The 20029-nt window shown below is 39.5% G+C and overlaps 1 protein-coding gene across 2 annotated transcripts in view; it reads left to right on the top strand.

The window, feature by feature from the left end:
* The window catches only part of shisal1b (shisa like 1b), a 43185-nt gene extending 24198 nt beyond the window's left edge, over window positions 1-18987 (top strand). Inside the window, exons 3-5 of one of the 2 annotated variants that reach the window (XM_061035825.1) lie at window positions 961-1174; window positions 5264-5566; window positions 15220-18987. In XM_061035825.1, the coding sequence (XP_060891808.1) occupies window positions 961-1174; window positions 5264-5566; window position 15220 (518 nt within the window). In that variant the 3' untranslated portion in view covers window positions 15221-18987. Of the gene's footprint in view, window positions 1-960; window positions 1175-5263; window positions 5571-15219 lie in introns of those variants that run through there. The other variant, XM_061035824.1, reaches the window with a different exon arrangement.
* Window positions 18988-20029: the final 1042 nt, after the last annotated feature.

Below are 20029 nucleotides of genomic sequence, written 5' to 3' on the forward strand. Positions count from 1 at the left end.
AATGTCAGACTGATTAGTAATGAAGGTGTTGAACAAGTGGGTGTAACTTCCATCAGCCACGTAAATTTGACTCCCATTGTATCTGGGTCATTCCTTTCTCTGACAGATCGTGTAATTTATAATTACCAGACAACGTCTCGGCTACGGTGAAAGTATATTCCTGTGGGTACTTTAAAGCTAAGGTTTTATTTGTTGCCAGATTTCATAACAAAGACAATATTGCTTTTCTTGACCCTTTATGAAAGAAACAATGCATTCATTTATCATGCCTTCCTAAAGCTGTAGGGACTTGAATGCACAGCAACAGAGGAATGCAAATAAGAAGTGCATTACTTATACAAAAAATATTCATATTCTCCATTATGTATTGCAAGCTCTGTTGTCCTCCTGTATGACTCCAGCTGCCAAAAACAAGTCGGAGTATATTAATGCTCACGAAAAGCTTTAAAGAACAGGTGATGAGATGCTTCAGCCCTGCTTGTGGACAGAAAAATACTCTTTGCTTTTATCTCCTCTGGTGTTAAACATTACTCCGACATCACCAAAAAGCAGCCTCTAGAAATGTTTAATGTAATTCTGAAGGGAAAAATTCTGCAACTGGTCTCAGGGGCATAATAGATGCTTCTATGCAGAAGGACACGTTTTGCACAATGACCTACAAAGTAAGATGCACTGTTTCCTTTTGGAATTAAAGGTTACGGAGACAATGCCATCAGCGCCTGCATTCTAAATGTGATGGGTGCTATCTGATTACTTTGCAAGTACACCGTTTTTTTCTGTTCCTACAGTACACCCATATAATTACATGCACCCTCAATCTAGTTGTGTTTTTCTTCTGAGGCTTTCAAAGAAAACAAAATGTGTTCAGTACTCTGCTGCTGCTGTTTGAACAATTTTTCCTCTAAAGCGGTTTTTCACACATTTTTACACCTGAAATCTTTCTCTTTCTCCAATCTGCAGCTCTATCGGCTCATTACAGAGTGTGTGAACCCTACGACGACCAAAAGGGGAGGCCGCACTTCGGCTTTCACTGCCCGCGCCTCTCAGACAACAAGAACTTCATGTTCTGCTGCTACCACAACAACACCGCATTCAAATACTGCTGCAACGAGACCGAGTTTCAGATGGTCATGCAGATCAACCTCACCACCACCTCAGACGGTTATGCACACAAGTAAGTAAAATAAAGCACACGCACCACGATTTATCACATTTTGAAAGCACTCCTGTCATTTCATTATGACCTAGAAAAGTCTAATGGGTGTACAAACCCCCACCGAGGCTGTCTCTTCAAGAACAGGAAGTATTTAAAAAATTTACATCTGGATCTGAATCAAGATATAAAAGATACAGGACAGTAAGTTATGTTGATTTCGGAGGAAAATCAAATCCATGGTTGGTCAAACAGAACTGCCAGTCACAGGCTAATGGGCCCCTCCAACAGAATGTTTTATATCGTTTGTTGAAAAAATACAGAGCCCACAGTGAGAGTAAGGGATACTTCCATCATTTTTGTGGCAGAATCTGCGGTTAGAAATAAGATGTCAAAAATGTACAGAAAAAATGCCAATCACAACTTCTGTGAAAACAAAATATCAAGACCATTATTGTTTTCTTGACCATCGGACAGAAGAATCCAAATTTGTTTAACGATGAAATATAACAAAACAAAACAGCAAATCCTCACATTCGAGAGGTTGGAACCTCCCTCCAGTGTCACTGGTGGACAAATTATCATCCATCAATGCCACTGTCAAGAATTTGTGGAGCTCTGCCTAGTTGTGTGACAGAACCAAGGAGGCTTGAACAGCTGCTACCTGTAAATACAGAGGCCTGTTAGTTTACATATACAGCCTGACTTCTCAATACCACCAGACAGTGGTGATTATTTTTACTTCTCTCCAAATTAAGGAAAGAACAGGTGATGAGATGCTTCAGCCCCACTTGTGGAGAGAAAAATACTCTTTGCTTTTATCTCCTCTGGTGTAAAACACAAATCTGCCATCACCAAAAAGCAGCCTCTAGAAATGTTTAATGTAATTCTAAAGGGAAAAATTCTGCAACTGGTCTCAGGGGCATAATAGATGCTTCTATGCAGAAGGATACGTTTTGCACAATGACCTACAAAGTAAGATGCATAACATTGCAATAATATAATTGTCTCTTGGGATTGGCTTAAGAATATCTAATCGCCCTCCTCCACAGAAATTGGTTGGACTGGAGCCAATGAGACTGAAGATGAAAACAAAGTGTAACCAGGTCTCTTTCTCCACCTCTTGGTTCAGGCTTGTGTTTCGAGAATGAATGCCGTCTAGTTGATGCTCGTTCTCTAACACAAAAGTGCATACAAAACAAAGGCTGGCTGGCGGTGTTAGGGTGTGGGCTTACCTCCGATCAGCAGTCAGCAGCGAGCTCAGACCGTCAGCTCTCACACATGCAGCCAGCCCAAGCACAGTCTCTTTCTCAAGTTTTGTAGTTGTTACAGGTTGGTCTAACCTAAAGGGACAAAAAAACGAGAGGTGGTGAATGTCCGTCTACGCGTTTGCGTCTGTGTCGTGTCACATAAGGTGATTCACAATGGGTCAGCCAAACTCAAAAGAGGAAGTCATGTTTACTAAGAGACTGTGGAACCTAACACTTGTTATTGAACTCTAGTGCTTCAGTAACACACTATAAGAAGCCTACAAGTTCTTCTATAGGCCAGGAAGAAACTGTACATCTAGGTTTTAAAGGTATCTTAAAAACCACAAACAAACAGGGACTAACACATAACCTCCTTGGTCTTTGGGAAGCTAATTATACAGAAAAACAAATCTTAGGTAGAGAGTTTTATGTGGAGCGCTATGGGGAAACAAACAGATTCAGTTGCGTGGCGTTCCCTCAGATGAGATAAAAACAGCTGCTTCAGTCTGCCCGCTCACAAATGTTTCGCTCCCTTGACGGCGTCGCTCTCATTGACACCGCTTGCCTCTCGCTCAGAGGGTTTGCTGACATTGATCTACACCTACAGAGGCATTCAAAAGCAGCTCAGAGATGGAGCAGATGCTGAAAGCAGTTGTTGTTGTTATAAGAGAGAGGCGCCGCTACATGAGCTCACAAAGGCAGGTGTTAAGTGCTAGCTGTTATATCAAGTATCACTATGCTACACTATCACAGTACAGTTGTACTTTTAGTGTTATAAATAGTTTACAAATGCTATGATTATTTTGGATTTGTTTTCTTTTAATTTACGAGTATGGTCTTTCAGTTTAAAAGGAATGACATATTGGTTTTATGTAGCGATTTAGAGACGCTCTCCCTAAAACCCTGCCCTCATACTCAGACCTGCTTGCACTTTGATAAGCTCTGCTTTTGTCAAAATAACCCCCTTGCAGGTCACATTACCTGAATATTTTCTGTCTTTAATGAAATCTTCTGAACAATGCTGTAAAATGTTTTACGAGTTAATATACTCTTTTATATAATTGGTGCACTGACCGGAATACTCTTCCATACCCATCAACATTTCAGAGGTTTCCGAGGCTGATACAACTGCTGGTATATATGAATGTTGGAACAACTTGAATATGTAACACACTCAAACTGAGATACCACCCTCCTGAATAAAGATGATAAAGCGGCTATGATATCATGGTTGCTGTTCACAGAGGACACACACAGCAGAGGACACACTTATTCGTTGCAGTATAAGCAGATTTAAGCCGAGTGATGGATGCAGAAAAATGAGCCTCTTGTTCTGTGTGAGCTCTCAGTGGGAGATTTAGGTATCCAAAGCACAGCTCTCTGTACTAATGCCCTCCCAGCATGCCTCTGTCTCAGACCGGCCACACTGCCCTGCAGCAGGTCGTGATATTTCATTTTAGTGTCAGATGGCCTGTCAGGCCACTCTTTCATCCTGGCTCACAGGGCGTTAGGACTGAGGGACTGATATTTACCACCACAAGCAAGTCAAACTGGTCATAATTCTGCTCTCTGCTCACACTGCACAGTTGAAATGATATTACTGTATAGCTTGAAATTGACTGCAGTTCAAGGTAAAAAAAAATAAAGGTGTTAGTCCTCTGAGGGTTTTCCCCTAGTCGTTTAAATTTTACAGAGTGGTTTATATGCTGCAGAATCCAAATAGATCCAAAGAAGAGTCACCTCAGAGAAAAATGTGTAAAGCAACAAGAAAAGCTAACCTTTGACAGATAATCAATTGCATCTACTTCTCTTCCTTTAAGAAGCAGTGTTGGATAACATTTGTTTCAGCTGTGTGGTCATGATCGATCTATCTAAGAACTGAGCACATAATGCTGTTTACCTACACTAAGGTTCACATAATGCTACGTTAGAAAGCCTGATATCTTCAAAAATGACCTCAGTAGACATTCAAACTACATTATAGTTGAATGTCTGAAGTGAGAAGAGGTAAATGGAGTTTAGAATACATTTAGATGTGAGTGTAGGGGTAGTTCTAACCTGCCTAAAGTGCTCATTTGAGCAGCTCACATGTTCATTTTGAAGTCATTTATTCAGATAAATATCCCGAAGGCCACATCAATTTCAGACAGAAGAGGATTCCCTCCTTGACTGACTGACTCAATTAGAAGCATTTGGACATAAAAATGTTTGAAGTGCTTCAATCAATGCCGTCAAAGAAAGAAACCATAAAATATCCATAAACGAGGAATGTCCAACTAAATAATTCTCTATTCTGAAGTTGAATTCTTTCATAACTGAAAGCATAATAAATCTTTGGTTATGTCTAAAAGAGGAATTGAACATGATAGACTCCCTTTCACTTTGCCTGGGAGTCCCAGACTTCATGTCCTCAGCTCCCTAGAAACAAAGAACTGAGGATATTTAGCATCACTGTTGTGACAAATGCAGTTCATTTGCTGTACTTTAATAGATGATGATGGACTAAAAGAAAGTGTTCCCAACATATATTCAGCTGGATCATGAAAAACACAAGGACATTAGTAGAGGTGAAAATGGAAGCAGCACCGGTTCTATTTATAAGCCATTAAGAGACGGATGAAAAGGGTTAAATGTTTTTATTAAATACTCGGTCCAATTCAAGAAGCAATATGTGTTTGTAACTCTTTAACTAGTTTTTCAAGGGTCAATTTGAGGAATGTTTATGTTTTGCCACATGAGCAGCAAACATTGGCAGCTTTATTGTGGCTTCTGGGAATTAAGATCCAAGTTTAAGTGTATCTGGATGGCAGCCATGTTGATTACATTGTGCTAATACTCTCAGTCTGTCTCCGTCTCACAGCAATTATACAGCCCTGGTCGGCGTGTGGATCTACGGCTTCTTTGTCATGGTGCTGCTGGCGCTTGACTTCCTCTACTACTCAGCCATAAATTACGAGCTGTGCCGGGTCTACCTGGAGAAATGGGGTCTTGGGGGACGCTGGCTGAAGAAGGCCAGGAGTCAGTGGCACCGGTCCATGCCGGAGGAGAGCGAGGCCCAGGCTCAAGCCCAGCCCATGGTCCCCAGCCACTACCAGCCCAGACACAGCCTAAGAGGGGAGAGCCACAGCCCCACGCTCCTGCCCTACAACACATCCACAGCATGGTGAGTCACTGTTGGTAACATGATTACTGCCAATCTGCAGTTTGGCACATGTCGCTGCAAGAATGAGCAAATAAGGAACAAAGACTCTGAGTCACAAATGTCCTGGGTAACCACAGCTGGTGTCTACATGGGACAGCTGGCAATGTGCAAAGAATTTATACAAGACCGACAGGTAGCTGGAGAGGACAGTTAGGCTGTTGTCATCAAGAAACTCCCAAATTAGTCTCAAAGGGATTTAAGTATGAATATCAAACTGGGGTATAACTAAAAGTAAAAAATACATCAATTAAATGCATTAGGTATTATATGGAATTCATCTTTAATGTTATATGTAATAAAGCTTTGGAATAAAAGCAAAACTATGAAGTGAAGCGTTGAAGGTTTGCCTCTTGCTTTGATAAGTCTCTTAAAAGACAACGAGACCAATTACAGAGCTAAGACGGACCACTTTCACAGCTGGTGAAAAGAGAATTCATTCATTTGAAACCCAAAGGAAATGAAAGAAATGATTATTGATTTTAGAAGAGCTTCTCCTCTCTCCCTTGTTATTATGAACAACAAATCATTGAAATTTACAAGTAATATAAGTAAGTATCTGGGCACAGTTATTGACGACTAATTGACATGGAACACTAACACTAATGCAAGATTTGCAAAGGCTCAGCAGCGTCTCTTTATTTTTTAAGGAAACTCAGAAGTTTAAATGTTGACAGCACCATGCTGACATTTTTTTTTCAAACGCTTCATTGAAAGTGTACTGACCTTTTGTAGTCAGTGTTGGGAGTGGGGGGGGGGGGCATAGTCCGTGCATAGTAAGAACAAACTAGACAGGGTTGTTACACTAGGTAGGAGAATAACAGGAAAACCAATGTGCAGTATTTCTTTCCTAACAGACCGCTACACACTGAATTAAGTTTACAGCAGACCCAGAGCATTCCCTTTGGTCTGAGTATGTACTCTTCACTTGGGGGGCGCTGGTACAGAAAGCCCTGGATGAAAACAAAGAGGTATCACTTCCTTTGTACAACAGAGCATTCAGCTGCTCAACAGGCTCTGACTATACAGTATGAACTCAGAAGTTTGCACTAGTCTGCACTTTATTGAACTTGCTACTCGACATCCCTCACATGGACTCACGTGACGCTATAATTATGTATTTTGAATGATTTTAGTCTCCCGTTTATTGCGTGATGTCCTGTGTGCTTGTTGCCGTCTTTGAAGTTCATGTTGTTTTGCTCTTGGTGAAAGACAAATTCCCCTCTGGCAATAAAAGTTTAATTAATTTTCTTTTAAATCTTTCATTACTTAAGGGCCATCAGAGCGTAACCTGGAAATGGTAAAATCAGTTAACCTTGACAATGTTTTAACAGCACACGCAGCTATAGTGTGGGCTTCATTATGCACTCCTATTGTTTGATGGACTTAATTAGGCAAAGAAGCCAATGTTCAGGTCAGAGCTGCTGTCAGACCTCAACTGCAAGAATGTAATCCACTTTCAAACTTAGCAGGCTCATTTTTAGTTTCAGACAAAACTTCTATACCTACCAAGCCCATCGGATGTATAGTTTTATTAATATCAATGGTGATCAGTTTCTGGTCACAGACAATAAAAATGTTTAAAACACTGAGATCATACAAATGGACTAGGGCAGTAAATACAACTATTTACCTTTCTTATTATTGGTGTATAGAGGATCACAGGTTATCCATGATTTGTTCAGATCATCCCCCACGGTTTGGGCCGGATCTGATCTGCGGATCGATGAAAAAAATACATCATCATTATGTAAACTGAATGAACTGCTGCTAAACCTCCCGTGCAGAGTCTCAGTAAAGGAAACAACGTTTAAGTGCTGCATCTAGGATGACAAGTTCTTGTTTTAGAATGTATTTTTACCAATGTTTTTTGCAGACTTTCACACAGCAAATGGATCATAAAGTGTTTTGATTTCATTGTGCATGGTTACTTTTTCCAAAACCTCCTTCTACCTTTTCTCGGCTTCATCTCAAGATGTGATCATTAATTATTAGATAATTGTTGGGTGTGACAACAACAGAAACTTAACAAGAGCAACGTCACAGCCTCTAGTAGACTTAATCCAGAAAATACATCACAGAGGGCTTTGTTGGGTCCTTAAACTGAAGATATAGTTTGTTTGGTCTGACATGTTTTAGTAGATAACAGCAGATTTTTTATTTACAGAAATATTTTTTTGTTTTGATTAACTTCGTTGGGGGGTAGCAAGCAGTGTTAATGAAATGCTTTTTGATATAACAGTCAGCTGTACTTAGACAATAAGAAGCTATGTCTAAATCAAAAGAGAGTTCAGGTCTACCTGTTTGTATTTTTATTGTTGGAAATACTGCAATGAGTATATAGAAGAAGATTGAGGATGCTATACATAATTTAGATGATGATTTTGATTTGTAGTGCTATTAGAATTCCCCTTTTGAGTCATAGCTAGCTGAGGAGTAGAAAAGTGATATAATAAATATTTTTCTTTCTTTTTTTTGTGCCTTATCCAAAAAAAAAAGAAATCCAATCTGGGATTTGTGACTTTTGCACTGCTATTGTTTATTAATCGTTTGATTATTTTGAAGATTATCCAATCAATTGTCTAGTCTAATAATACATTAGTGATTATGCTGTTTTCAAATTGCTTATTCTGTCAAGGGCCAAAGACTTATCATTATCTTACAGATTACAAAATAAAGCTAAAAATTCTAATCTGGAAACTGGGACCAGAAAATGTGTTTGAAGATTGTTGACATTTGCATTTGAAAATGACTCACATGATTATTAAAATATGTTATTTTCTTAGCCAGCTTACTTAAAGTGTCTCATCATTGCAGCTGTTAGATTGACAGCCATACTGTAGGATGTGTTTCCTAACCCTGTGCTGACCGTTTCAAAACATGATTGAAACAACATTTGTTCTGATCTGATGAGCATTAGTACAGAAGAGACTCTTGTTTTTATTAGCAAAAAGCGATGAGTGTAACTGATGCTTAAAGTAATTCATTTAGTACCTTTAGAAATTTGCTTTTAGTTATTTTTTTCCTCAACAGTTTCTCTCTGAGTCTTTTTTTTTTTGCTTTGTATTCTTGGTTTTGTCATGCGGAGAGCAACATGTCAGGGATACAGTGTGAATCACAGCACAAACATTAGAGCATTTCTAGCATATTATTCCCAAAATATCATGAGGGAAGCTCAAACATTGGGCTCCTTGTAACTTGGATTCCTTATTAAGATTGCAGTGTGCACAACACATACACAAGATTCCAGCCTCCTGAAAATCATGCTGCCGTTTTTACTTTAAAGAGCACACTCACTTCAAGACATGCTTTGCCTCTGATTTAGGAATACAGACTTGATCATTTAAAAAAATTCTGCTCTCTCGCCCTCTAATGGATTTCTTTAAAGCATCTGATCTGTATTGGTCTTTCATCTCAAAATAGCTACACTCAGTCTCACCATCTAAGTCTTTTTAAAAGAGAAATTTTCTTGGTTTTTAAGACAGACCAGCTCATTTGGGGGTTATCATTATTAATGAATAGAAAAGAACAGAATAATGTGAAAAGCTTCACTGGCCGCCAGGGGCCCCTAACTCATATTTAACCTGAATGATTCGAATGAGTCACAAAAGAAACCTCTCATGGAGTTTCTGTGGCAAAACACCATCTGCTGTCCTTTCTGTTTATCTTTTTACGGCCTTTGAGAGCAGTCACAGGAGTGTCTGAGGGTGTACTGGGCTGCGTGTGACTGTTGTTAAAACATACAGGATGATTTACGATGCCATGAGTGAACTTTAACACCAAGCATCCGCAGGGCTTTCCTTCTTTTGGCAGACATTGTTCATACTTTTATAACACAGCAACAGAATCACAGAGCGGAGTGTGAACAAACCTAGATTCTGCACGGTCAATTTTTCATTCAGTTCTCCATCTCAGACCTATCCGTCTGACTGGGGCTCAGAGTCTCTTCATAGAGCTAGATATCTCTCTCGGGTCATGATAATTTAATGTAGGCAGAGGTTTGACAAATGGCTTGCAGGAGCTGTGTGGACTGCGCGAGCTGTAGATGCGAGAAGCGGGGATGCTGCAGAGGGATCCTGAGGCTGCTCTGCTGGTCGAAAACAAGGTTAATTAACGCCGGACAGCATCCATGGAGCCTTCTCATTAGACATGAAGTCAGCTCAGAATGAAAGGACTCATCAATCCTAGACATGTGAGGTTGACCTGTAGCAGCAGCTCTCCAGCTTTAAGCTTTAAGATATCTATAAAAAGCTGCAAATGCTTAGTGACAAATTGAACCGAGAAAGAGTGCTAAGTACCTGGTTATTCATGTTGATGATGGAAACTGCTTCAGGATGAATGTCGGTGTAGGATTATCTTGTGCAAGACCTCTTTCTATAAAAAGTATAAGCTAATAAACAGGACAAAATTAACATAAAGCTAAGAATAGTCTTTGGTAATCACTCACTTTGTTTTAAAACATAGTGACAGATGCTGGGAGCTAAATACAGTTTCTGGGGCAAGTTTGGAGCTTATTTGCAGTTTCACACTGAGAAGCATTTCTCACAACACAGATAACACTTTTTGTTTAATGTGTTAAATAACCTCGATGGAGGAAACGGTACATATAGCACAGATGAGGTTGCCCACACAGTGCGTCATTGGATGGCCCGTGGTTTCTTTGCGGGGGTACAGATCTTTATCCCCAGAGAGGACGCAGGGTAAATGGCTCAGGAAACTGGGTCCATTTAGTCGAACATCTGTTGGCCAAATGTAAACAAACAAAGCTGGGGTCAAGTCCCACAACTGACGAAGCAGCGTCTAAAAACAACCCAGTCACACAGCCACTCAGGAATCCAGCACGAATGGTTACCAACGCAGCAGAGCAATCCTGGCGTTAAGTCAAAGTAACAAAACATTCCTCCCCATGCACAGAGATGTTTCTTTTAGAGAAAGTACAGCTTGACGTTCAGCGTGTGGGAATACTGTTTACCATACTGCAATGTTAGCAGGCTTATACTGCTGCAGATCTGCTGGGGCTTCAGTGTGGGCGTCAAAGGAAACCGACGTTATTACTTTCTCTCAGTGGATAACCTTTATTCAACTCTCACATTCATATATTCAGCGCAGTTTGAACCAATAAAAGGAACTTAACTGGTGCCATTCTTCACCAACTGACATGTTACGCAGGTGCGGGGAAAAGAGCAGGTTTGCTCAGCCAAATAAGATGGTTTAAGTTTAATAAGAAGAATGCATGGTTTCTTTATGAGCAGTTGAGTTTCAGAGTAATGACAGAACGTCCACCAGAATACAGCCATATTGGTCCTCTATCAAGCAGCTTATTATCATACCAATATAGGTTTATTTGTAATTATTGTAGGAGGTTGGGTTAGATTGATGGTTCAGATCCAAATTTGGATGCAGTTGCACAATTTTGAAAATCTCTTTCTTAAGAAGTAGTTTTTTGCCTTAATCTAACCTAACTGCCACAGTGTCACAACAACAACAATGTATTTGTTGTTGTTACTCTTGAGTGGACAAATCAGTCACTTTGGAAGTCATAGTCTTTTCTGTTGTTGGTAATGTGGCACTTCATGCCATCAACAACGCAGTCAGTTGCTAGGCTGGTCTTTTCCTGTAATAGCACATGGCATGGGTACAGAGTACACCTAATCCCTCTAGCCAGTGCTGATGGTTTGATTAATGTTCAAAAATCAGGCATAACGTTAGAAAATAAAGACAGTAAATCTCTTAAACATTGATTTCTAATCAGGGGTATTTGTTCTTCTGCAGTTCAGCAACTAAGGAGTAGCTCTGCTGATTTGAAAATTAGTAAAATGATTTGGAAGACTCCATGAACTACATATTTGCTCTGAGGAGAAAAAAGAAAACGGAACAATATATGATTACAAATTACTGTACCGCTGCCAGTTCTAAAAGGGCAAATGCTGTAGTGCTGAGATGAGGGAGGGAGGGGTCCATCTTTTAAGCAGATTTTTTAATAGAATGCAGTGACGGCACAACTTAACCATGCCGAGACAGCTTAGATAACTTGAACACCACAACATTTTTGAGAGATAATTACAAGTAGTTTGCAAGACACTTCAAGGTTATAGTTTTATGAATAAATGGTTAAAAAATGTTTGCTATTCTGGTTGGCAGATTATAGTTTAAGATAGAGCAAGGCCTTCCAGTTTTTGACCCATTTCCAGTCTTTATGCTAAGAAAAGCTGTATAGATGGACAAACATTTTACCTTCACAACCCCAAGACTGTTAGACTACGGTAAACTCTGCTGTTCCTGGAAAATCTTGTTCTCTCACTATGTCTTCAGCAGCATTAAATCCCTGATAGGTGGTCCTCTCATGGTCATAGGGACTATCTTGAACCTGACACTCTCTACTCATGGAAAATAAGAAATATCTGATCTGTTGCTGTCCGGCTTTTCTATGAATTTGTTGTAAGTGTGGGCTAATCAGGACGTACAGTGCAAAAACAGCTGTGAAATCAAGATTAGAAAAACACATCATGAAAAATATGCCCATGTCCCTGCCCTGTGTCAGCTGGGACAGGCTGAAGCCTCCATGCGATCCTCAAGGATACATACATTTAATGCATGATTGGGGTCAATGACTCATCTTTGGTTAATGTGTGCTGCGCATCAGCCAGATGTGGCGTACATAAAGTGGCAGAAATGTTGGCCGACATCAAATGGCGCCACTGCAAATCAACAAGATCACGTCAAAGAGTCCCTTGATGATTCATTTATGACTTGGCATCACGTTACAGCAGCATCTTGTGCCAGTAACCTCTTTCTCAATCAAGGTCGGATGCTTATTTTATCTGCTTAGCTAAACCCCGGATAGAGCCGTCCATGTGAGGTGGCATCTGTCACCACATTCGGCGTATACCTGACTCACCAGTGATCGTAACACTTCCTCTAACAGTCAGACCTCCGTGACTCAGCGCTATCAACCAGCCTAGTTAAATAGGTTGCAATAACTCACTCAGTTTGTCTGTAACATCACTTTGGTCATATAACCCTAACACATGCACCAACACCTGAAATGACACTGAGAAGGCTGACACGACATTTCACAACTCTTTTTTTCCCTCCTGTCAGAATGTGATCAAAGCCTCACTCTGGCTCCTGCATATTCACATCCATCTTTGAACTCACTGGTTGGCTCTTTGTGGTAATAATAGAATTGTGAAAATTTTGAAAAAATTATTCCTGGCCTGCCTGTCCACAGAGCGGTATGCCAAGGCCTTGTCCAATTAAAGCAACACGCTCCATCCATGTGGTGCGAGTTAATTAACATCATACACGCAACAAAGGCAGCCAGGCACAGAGTTCTGCTGCAGGCTAAAGATAAAGAGCGGGAGAGCAGGTTCAGCTCTCTGCAGGTAAAACAAAGCTTGGCAGCGCCACAAGCATATGGAATAACTGAAATCTTATTTTAGAGATGCATTTCTGATTTGTCATGAGATCTTTTGTCAATTATGAACTTAATTTTATACCTCAAGAGGGAATAAGAATTTACCCTGTATTGATTAGCACATGTATCAGTGACGTATCACTTTACTGGTAGCATATGTTCGTCTCAATAAGAGATCAATATGATCAGGGAAAATGTGGAAACTTTTATTGTCTTAACAACAATGTAGTTTTATCATTCTGGGCAGCAGAAATGGGTGCAATGGATGTGATTCATAGAGACGAGGCAGGCTTCAAGTCTTTACAAGAATTACGGACGTGTAAAATATTCCTGTAAATCTGATCGCTTATTGAAAGGCAAAGCTGCTCTCTTTTACAAGTCTTTGTGTTTTCAGGCCATGGGTGGATTTTTAAGCCAACATGATCTTCTATAAAGATCAATGAGGACTGTTAAGCACAAAGCAAACACATTGTGATCTTAGACAATCGCAGCTATGCCATGTCTGTTGTGTTCAACGCAATCCAGAAGTTTTTTTTCCAAACAATTTTCCCCAAACACCTCAGAGGAATTCAATGCTGCAGACGAGAGTGCAGTATTACAGCCTCTCTTTTGTTCCATTTCTTATTTGTTTTCACTCAGTTTGTAAGAGGTTTTACAAATATCCAAACATGTAATTGTGTTCATCAACGACATTTTGTGGCCCTGACAAGTTGATGGATATTGTAGGTTGACGTGTAGATCATTTTGATGTTATAAGGGGAACTAATACCACAAGAAAGTCATTTAAAGTTGGAGAATTTATTATGGTTCAAAGTTGTCCTTTCATGCCGAGTAAAAGGGCCGTTAACTTTGTTTGGTTATGTTTTCAAAGTCAAAGAGTTTTTACAGGGTCCTCTTTGTTTTGAGAAACCCAGCTCTATACCACTTTATGTCTGGTCATGTCAGGTCAGGGTCTTTTATTTACTGCCAACAGTTTCTGGTCTTTGTGTGTAACATCCAAATGGAGCAGAGCCTACTGAGCTCTAAAGACTTTGTATGTCATTATCAAAGATTGAGAGAATATTTTAGCTGTTTAATTACGGTTACGTTTTAAAATTGATTAAACAATAATTAATTGGATAGAAGAGAGTAATGGTGTCTGTATTTGGCCTAAAAGGCTTAATTGTTGATGCTCAAGGGGGAAAAAAGGATCACAGGTCTAAGATTTTTTTGATTCCAGTAGGAATTCTAATTCAGAGACAGCTGGTGTTGTATTTGTCCTGTTTTAAAGTCATGTCTTGTTCACTTTGCTACCCTAACAGAGCCAGAGCAGAAAGCATGCAATGTACAAGACAATATTTTACGAGGCTTTAAACCTGTTATTGTGAGACATATACTGGGGTCAAATGACAATGGCTAAACCTGATGTTTTCCAAAGTGAAGATGATCCAAATGAAAAACATGGGGAATCAGTGAATGAAAAATATAAATTCAGGTATTTAATTTGTTGTCTAAAGGAGATCAAATCCATAGACTTAAGTCTGATGTGGTTAAAGAGAAACAATATGGGAAATCTGCAGTTTTTGCACTTTTCGTAAGTTTAAAACTTACATTTGCTTCGGGCAGACCTCTTTTATTCATGATGTAATATGAAATTATTCCAAACAGCTTTTTAAAGCTTTATTGACTTTTTTGGTGAATATCAATGGGGACAAATAACATCGATTGGTATACAATAATTGAGTTTTAAAAAGGCCAGTAATTGGGGCACGGGTGGCGCAGTTTTTAGTGCGTGCGCCCCATGTATGGAGGCTGTAGTCCTCCAAGCGGGCGGCCCAGGTTCAAATCCCACCTGTGTCTCCTTTCCCACGTCATTCCCCAATCTCTCTCTCCCTGATTTCCGACTCTATCCACTGTCCTATCTCTCCATAAAAGGCACAAAAAGTCCAAAAAAAAATCTTGAAAAAAAAAAAAAAAGACCCAAGGGGCCATGAGTGGGGACTTTTTTTTAACCAGATTTTGCCTGGGTGGAGGTCCACAGTCAGGATCTATTAAAATCCTCTTATCTCAACCATCTTTGTGACAACTGGAAAGTTCCATCCTTCCAGAAATAACTAAGGGATGTTGTTTAAGTTTTATAAAATAAAAGTACACATTGTTAGCAAAAAGGATTTTCAAGAACAAACACTAATGCAAAGTTTCTGTGTTTCTCTCTGTGCAGAAAGATGCTGCAGGTGGACAAACTGAAGAGTAGCAACACCTTTCCTTACGTGGTACGGTGCAGATGCCTGACAGAAGCCCCTCTCTGGAACACAGACACTTACTTAGTGGTGGGCTAGCCATATTGTAGTAGTTAGAAGAGACTACTGACCCTTTCTTAAGAGCACAAAAACACCTATGGACTGAAAGAAGCAGGCCGACGTGGAAACACAGAGGACCTAGTGCTTCTGCTACCACAGCTGAGGAGCAGCAGACACATTCAGTAGCTCACAGGTGTTCAGTGATCCCTTGAAATGGCTGCCAAGGCCTGCAGTATCCCAAACGAATCCAGGCTGAACTGGATAAACTGTACTGGCAAGCGAGGAGCCCTGCCTGTTTTTGAAAAACAAATCTCATCTTTCTAGATAGAAAATGTTTATTACGCTGCTGTGTCAGTTTGTGTTCAGTAGCAGTTAGACACAGTTGTGGGTTATCTATTTGGTGAATTATTTATGTGAAGTAGTCAGAGAAATATGTGAGTGGTTAACATTCGGAACATGTAACAGCTTAGATTGATGCTGAGCATCTCACGTAGAGTAGAGTTTTTGTTACTGAAACTAGACACAAAATGTCTCTGCAGCCTTGCTGAAAAACACTATCTTATATGAAATGTTTGTGATCTCCTTTCTGCAAAGTAAGCGATTTCTCTATATTGTAACGTGTCTGACAAGGACACAACGCCATACAGTTCAACTGCTGTAGATCTAAAGGTTTTACATTAGGTAATTGAGATTTTTCTCTTTGGTTTTTGACGGTGAGGAACTCGGGATCCTGACACTCAATAAGTTATTCACCCAAAACATTTATGAGGATCAGGGATGCTTTCTCAACAGCAGCGCGCTTTATGCTAAGTTGACCTTAACCCTAATTGGCTCTGAGCCTACGAGCCCATTTAAATCCATCACTTATAAAGTTTAGTGTGAGACAGCCGGGGTAACCTCATCCGATGACTTGTTTGCCCTTCCTCATTACCGGAGATGCCTGAAAAACAGCTCCATTAGCAATATGATGCAAATGAATATCCATTTGGTTCTTTAATAAGGAGCACTCTACATCCCACACTGCGATGAGATAATTGTTGTAAGTGATTAGCCATAATAGAAAATGTAAAAAATAAAAAATAAAAATTCAAGCCCCCTCCACTGTCAGCAATAATGTACAGTAGCTTAAATAGAAAGGATGATGTGGTAGAGTCAGAGGGGTCAGCCAAATGAGCACGGGGTACTCATTGAGATGTATTGCAGAGAGTTCAGATCCGTTTACATTTACTGTAATAAGAAGGTGAAGTCAATGGAACAAACAAAAAGTGTTTCTGAATTATGAATTGATACAGTAAGAAGTGTTTCTGAGTCAGCTTTGCAAGGAAAAAAAACATTATTTTCATTATGAATCCATGTGCCGTAACATTATTTCTCAATTATTCAATGGGTCCATAAAATGTCAGAAAGTTGGTCAAACTGTCTAAACAACCCATGGTAAGAGATACAAAATCCTTGTTTGCTTCTTTTAACCAAATTTCTAAACTTGTAGTTTTCAGTTTACTGTCGTGTACAGAACAAGCTTAGATTCTCCCACACTTAGACCCTGTGAGGCCTTGAAAATTGCTTTAAGGATGAGTCAAGTATCAGTCAGTTATTTTCTTAATCAATGAATTGTTTGGTTTATGAAAGGTCAGAAAATAGAAAATAATAGATTTCTTTGCATTTATGCCAAAACAATTTTGAAAGTCTGAAGGATTTTAGTTACATTTTTATATTTGAGAAGCAAACTCATGGGAACTGCATGCCTGTTTGAGAAAATTACCTTCAGCATAAATCAATTTTCAGTGTAATTTTCTCTCAGGGACTTAAAAGATAAATTGACCTATTGTTGTAGCTCTATGATTTTACCATTTAAAGAAAGAGCAATTAAGGTGAAAACCCTAATTACTGCTGAGATAGCATTTCTTAAAACCAAGCAGTTTTAGGTGCCCGGCTGGATATAAGCAAGAGTGCCTGTAGACCACAAGGACAGACGGCAGGTACATAAAGAGAGGAGCGTCTGGTCTGTCCTAATCTTTGCATCTTCAACTGGTTAACACACTTTCCTTAGTACGGTCTAGAACTGCTCTTTTTGCAAAATGTCTTATGATAAGATCTGAAATAGAATGGAGCTATACCTCTAAATATAAAGTGATTGATTTCAGATAGCAGCAAGCAAAGCCATGAGACTTCCCATGTTTATCCTCCCAGTTTCATAAAGTTACAGTGAACCCTCTGAAATCTGGTCAAAAGTGCTGCAGGCGTCATCCTCAGTTATCAGTAATAATGTTCGTATTTGCAGAGTTGTTAGAGCAAGTTATAACCCATTTCAGTGGCTAAAGTTTAATTGCGTGTGCGCCCCAGCAGGCTCAAGCTTTCAGAGGAAGAGGAAAAGGATGTATCCAAGTGAAATAATTGGCCCAGAGATCAGCAGTAATTCTGAATTACACTGTCTGGCTTTCCTCTCTAACTGTCTCCTTACTCGCAAAGTGTCAACAAAAAGGCAGCAAACATGGAGAAGTTTGAAAAGGTGAATGGTGAATGAACTTGGGCTTGCATAGGGATTTTCCAGTCTTCAATCACAGCTGCTTCTATACTACAGGTCACGGCTGCTCCCTAAAGTGCCCGATCCCATTTGTAATTAACTAAACCCAATTATACAGATTCACACGCCAATGGCTTAGCAGCAGGAGCATTTTTGGAACACTTCTACATGTGGCTGCAGGAGCTGAGGATCGAACGCCCAACCTTCCTGTTAAAATACGATTGAATCTACCACTAAGCCACAGCTGCCCAAGGGTTAGGGTTAAAAAAAATGGCTGCCGTATGAAAATGTTGAATCTTGTTCCGTAGCACGGTTACTTGAGTCGCAAAATAAAACGAGAACAGCTCCCATGAAGGTAACAGTGATGCTAAATGTCGATAGTAGACATTCACATTTCAATTGTCGGACAGTCACTCATCGCATTGCCCAACTCTAACCAGAGCATTAGTAAGGTTCTTCTTGCAGCCAATCTTCAATTTAATGAGGCGTTTGATTTGTTCACTGTAGCAGCATCAACTCAGACAGTGTGTGGAATGATGTATTTGACAGACATGGCAGTTGCAATGTATTTTGTGTTTAAATTGTTTGTTTTTGGAAACGTTAAGGTCTGATTTTACAAAGCTGAATGTTTTTTGTTTACATGACAGGTATCAAATTTAGTAGGAAAAGGTATCAAAGTACTCTTTTAGTGTTGTTTTTACTTTAAGGGTTCTGGTACATTTTCTGATACAGTTATTTTTTTACAACAATGCCCAGCCTTAAGCAGCGGAGATTTGAATGGATCCAGATACTGAAGAAGTGGTAAAAACTTGATATAGAGAATGTGGCTTACAGGCCTAGACTACCCTGTGTATTTTGGCCTGAAATAAGTCAGAGAAGGTCTGTATTATCACCAGTAACAATATTGTGACACCCAGGGAAATAAAAACCTAATTTAGCCTCTGACAAGCCGTAGCAGGATCAAAAATGGATTCCCTCAAGTTACAAATGAGGGATCTTTCCCCCCCCTCATTTCTTAAAACATGTTTTAACATCAATGGTTTTGTGCTGTTTTCTGTTTTTGTTGGAAAACAAACAGTCTGACTCTGGACTGATGTGATGTGGTACTGTGAATTGTATCAGCTCAACCTTCTTCCTTAATAAAAAACAAACAAACAAAAAAAAACCATAGGAAGAAGGGAGCACACATCTGTTTCAGTCTCTCCAGGTTGTCATGGTAACAGTTGCCTTACAGTTGAATACCCACCTGTACACAGAAGCTTTGTAGTGGTTGATACCTCACTTTTTATGTGTGGTGGTGGTGGTGGTGGTGATCTTGTGCACCACATTCTGTCTATGTATTTACTACTAGATAGAATGTCCAGTACCGTTTTCAGTTGGATTGTTATTGCACTTGTTGACTTTGTATCGTCACGACAGGGAGAAATAAAGTTTTATCTTTTCCAGTGTGTTTAAATCCCTTTGTGTGTCAAATGCTCTTTGGAAGAAAAACATTTTATTTCAAGTATTTAAAACCTACAGAGGCCTGATACAGACAAAGGTTAACAGAGGAGTCCTAAATATTTCAATATATAATCCTGTTAGTTATATTTAAAATCAAATGTAAAAATGTAATTTATTTCAAATTAATATAATAAATTGAAAACATATTCATTGAATTTTCTATGTCTTTTTATTTGCCAATTTTTATTCTTCAGCTGCTTTGTTCTCTACTTTTGGGAGTCAATGGAACACATGTTATTGTCAGCACCTGTCTAATGCTTATACGTAAGCGAGATAGGTGTGTGCATTGGAGTCCATAATACTGTGTGTCCTGTGTCTGAGTACAGCAGTCAGGGTCTCCTTTGCAATTATTATGCAGTAAAATTCAAATATTGAAAGGTACAGGCTTACCACTCAAAATGCTAACTGATGGCTCTAAAGTGGACAAAAGCAGCCTTGAGACTTCTGCAGGGCTGAATTACAGAAAAATACTATTGTAGCTAGCTAGCTTGCTAATTATCATTAGCTCCATTAGAAACACAGGGTAAAGCCTGTATGTACATGGACATAATGACTACATACATAATATTATGCTAAAATCCTGAGGCTAAAGCTACAAGTCCAAGGTCATTTATTGCAGTGTAACTCTAATAAGGCATATTAGTAACATTATATGGGAAAAAGGTGATCAGCATGTGTGGAGGCTTATTGATGACGACACTAAC

Source organism: Labrus mixtus, chromosome 4 (genome assembly GCF_963584025.1).
Source record: "Labrus mixtus chromosome 4, fLabMix1.1, whole genome shotgun sequence".
Taxonomy (NCBI): domain Eukaryota; kingdom Metazoa; phylum Chordata; class Actinopteri; order Labriformes; family Labridae; genus Labrus; species Labrus mixtus.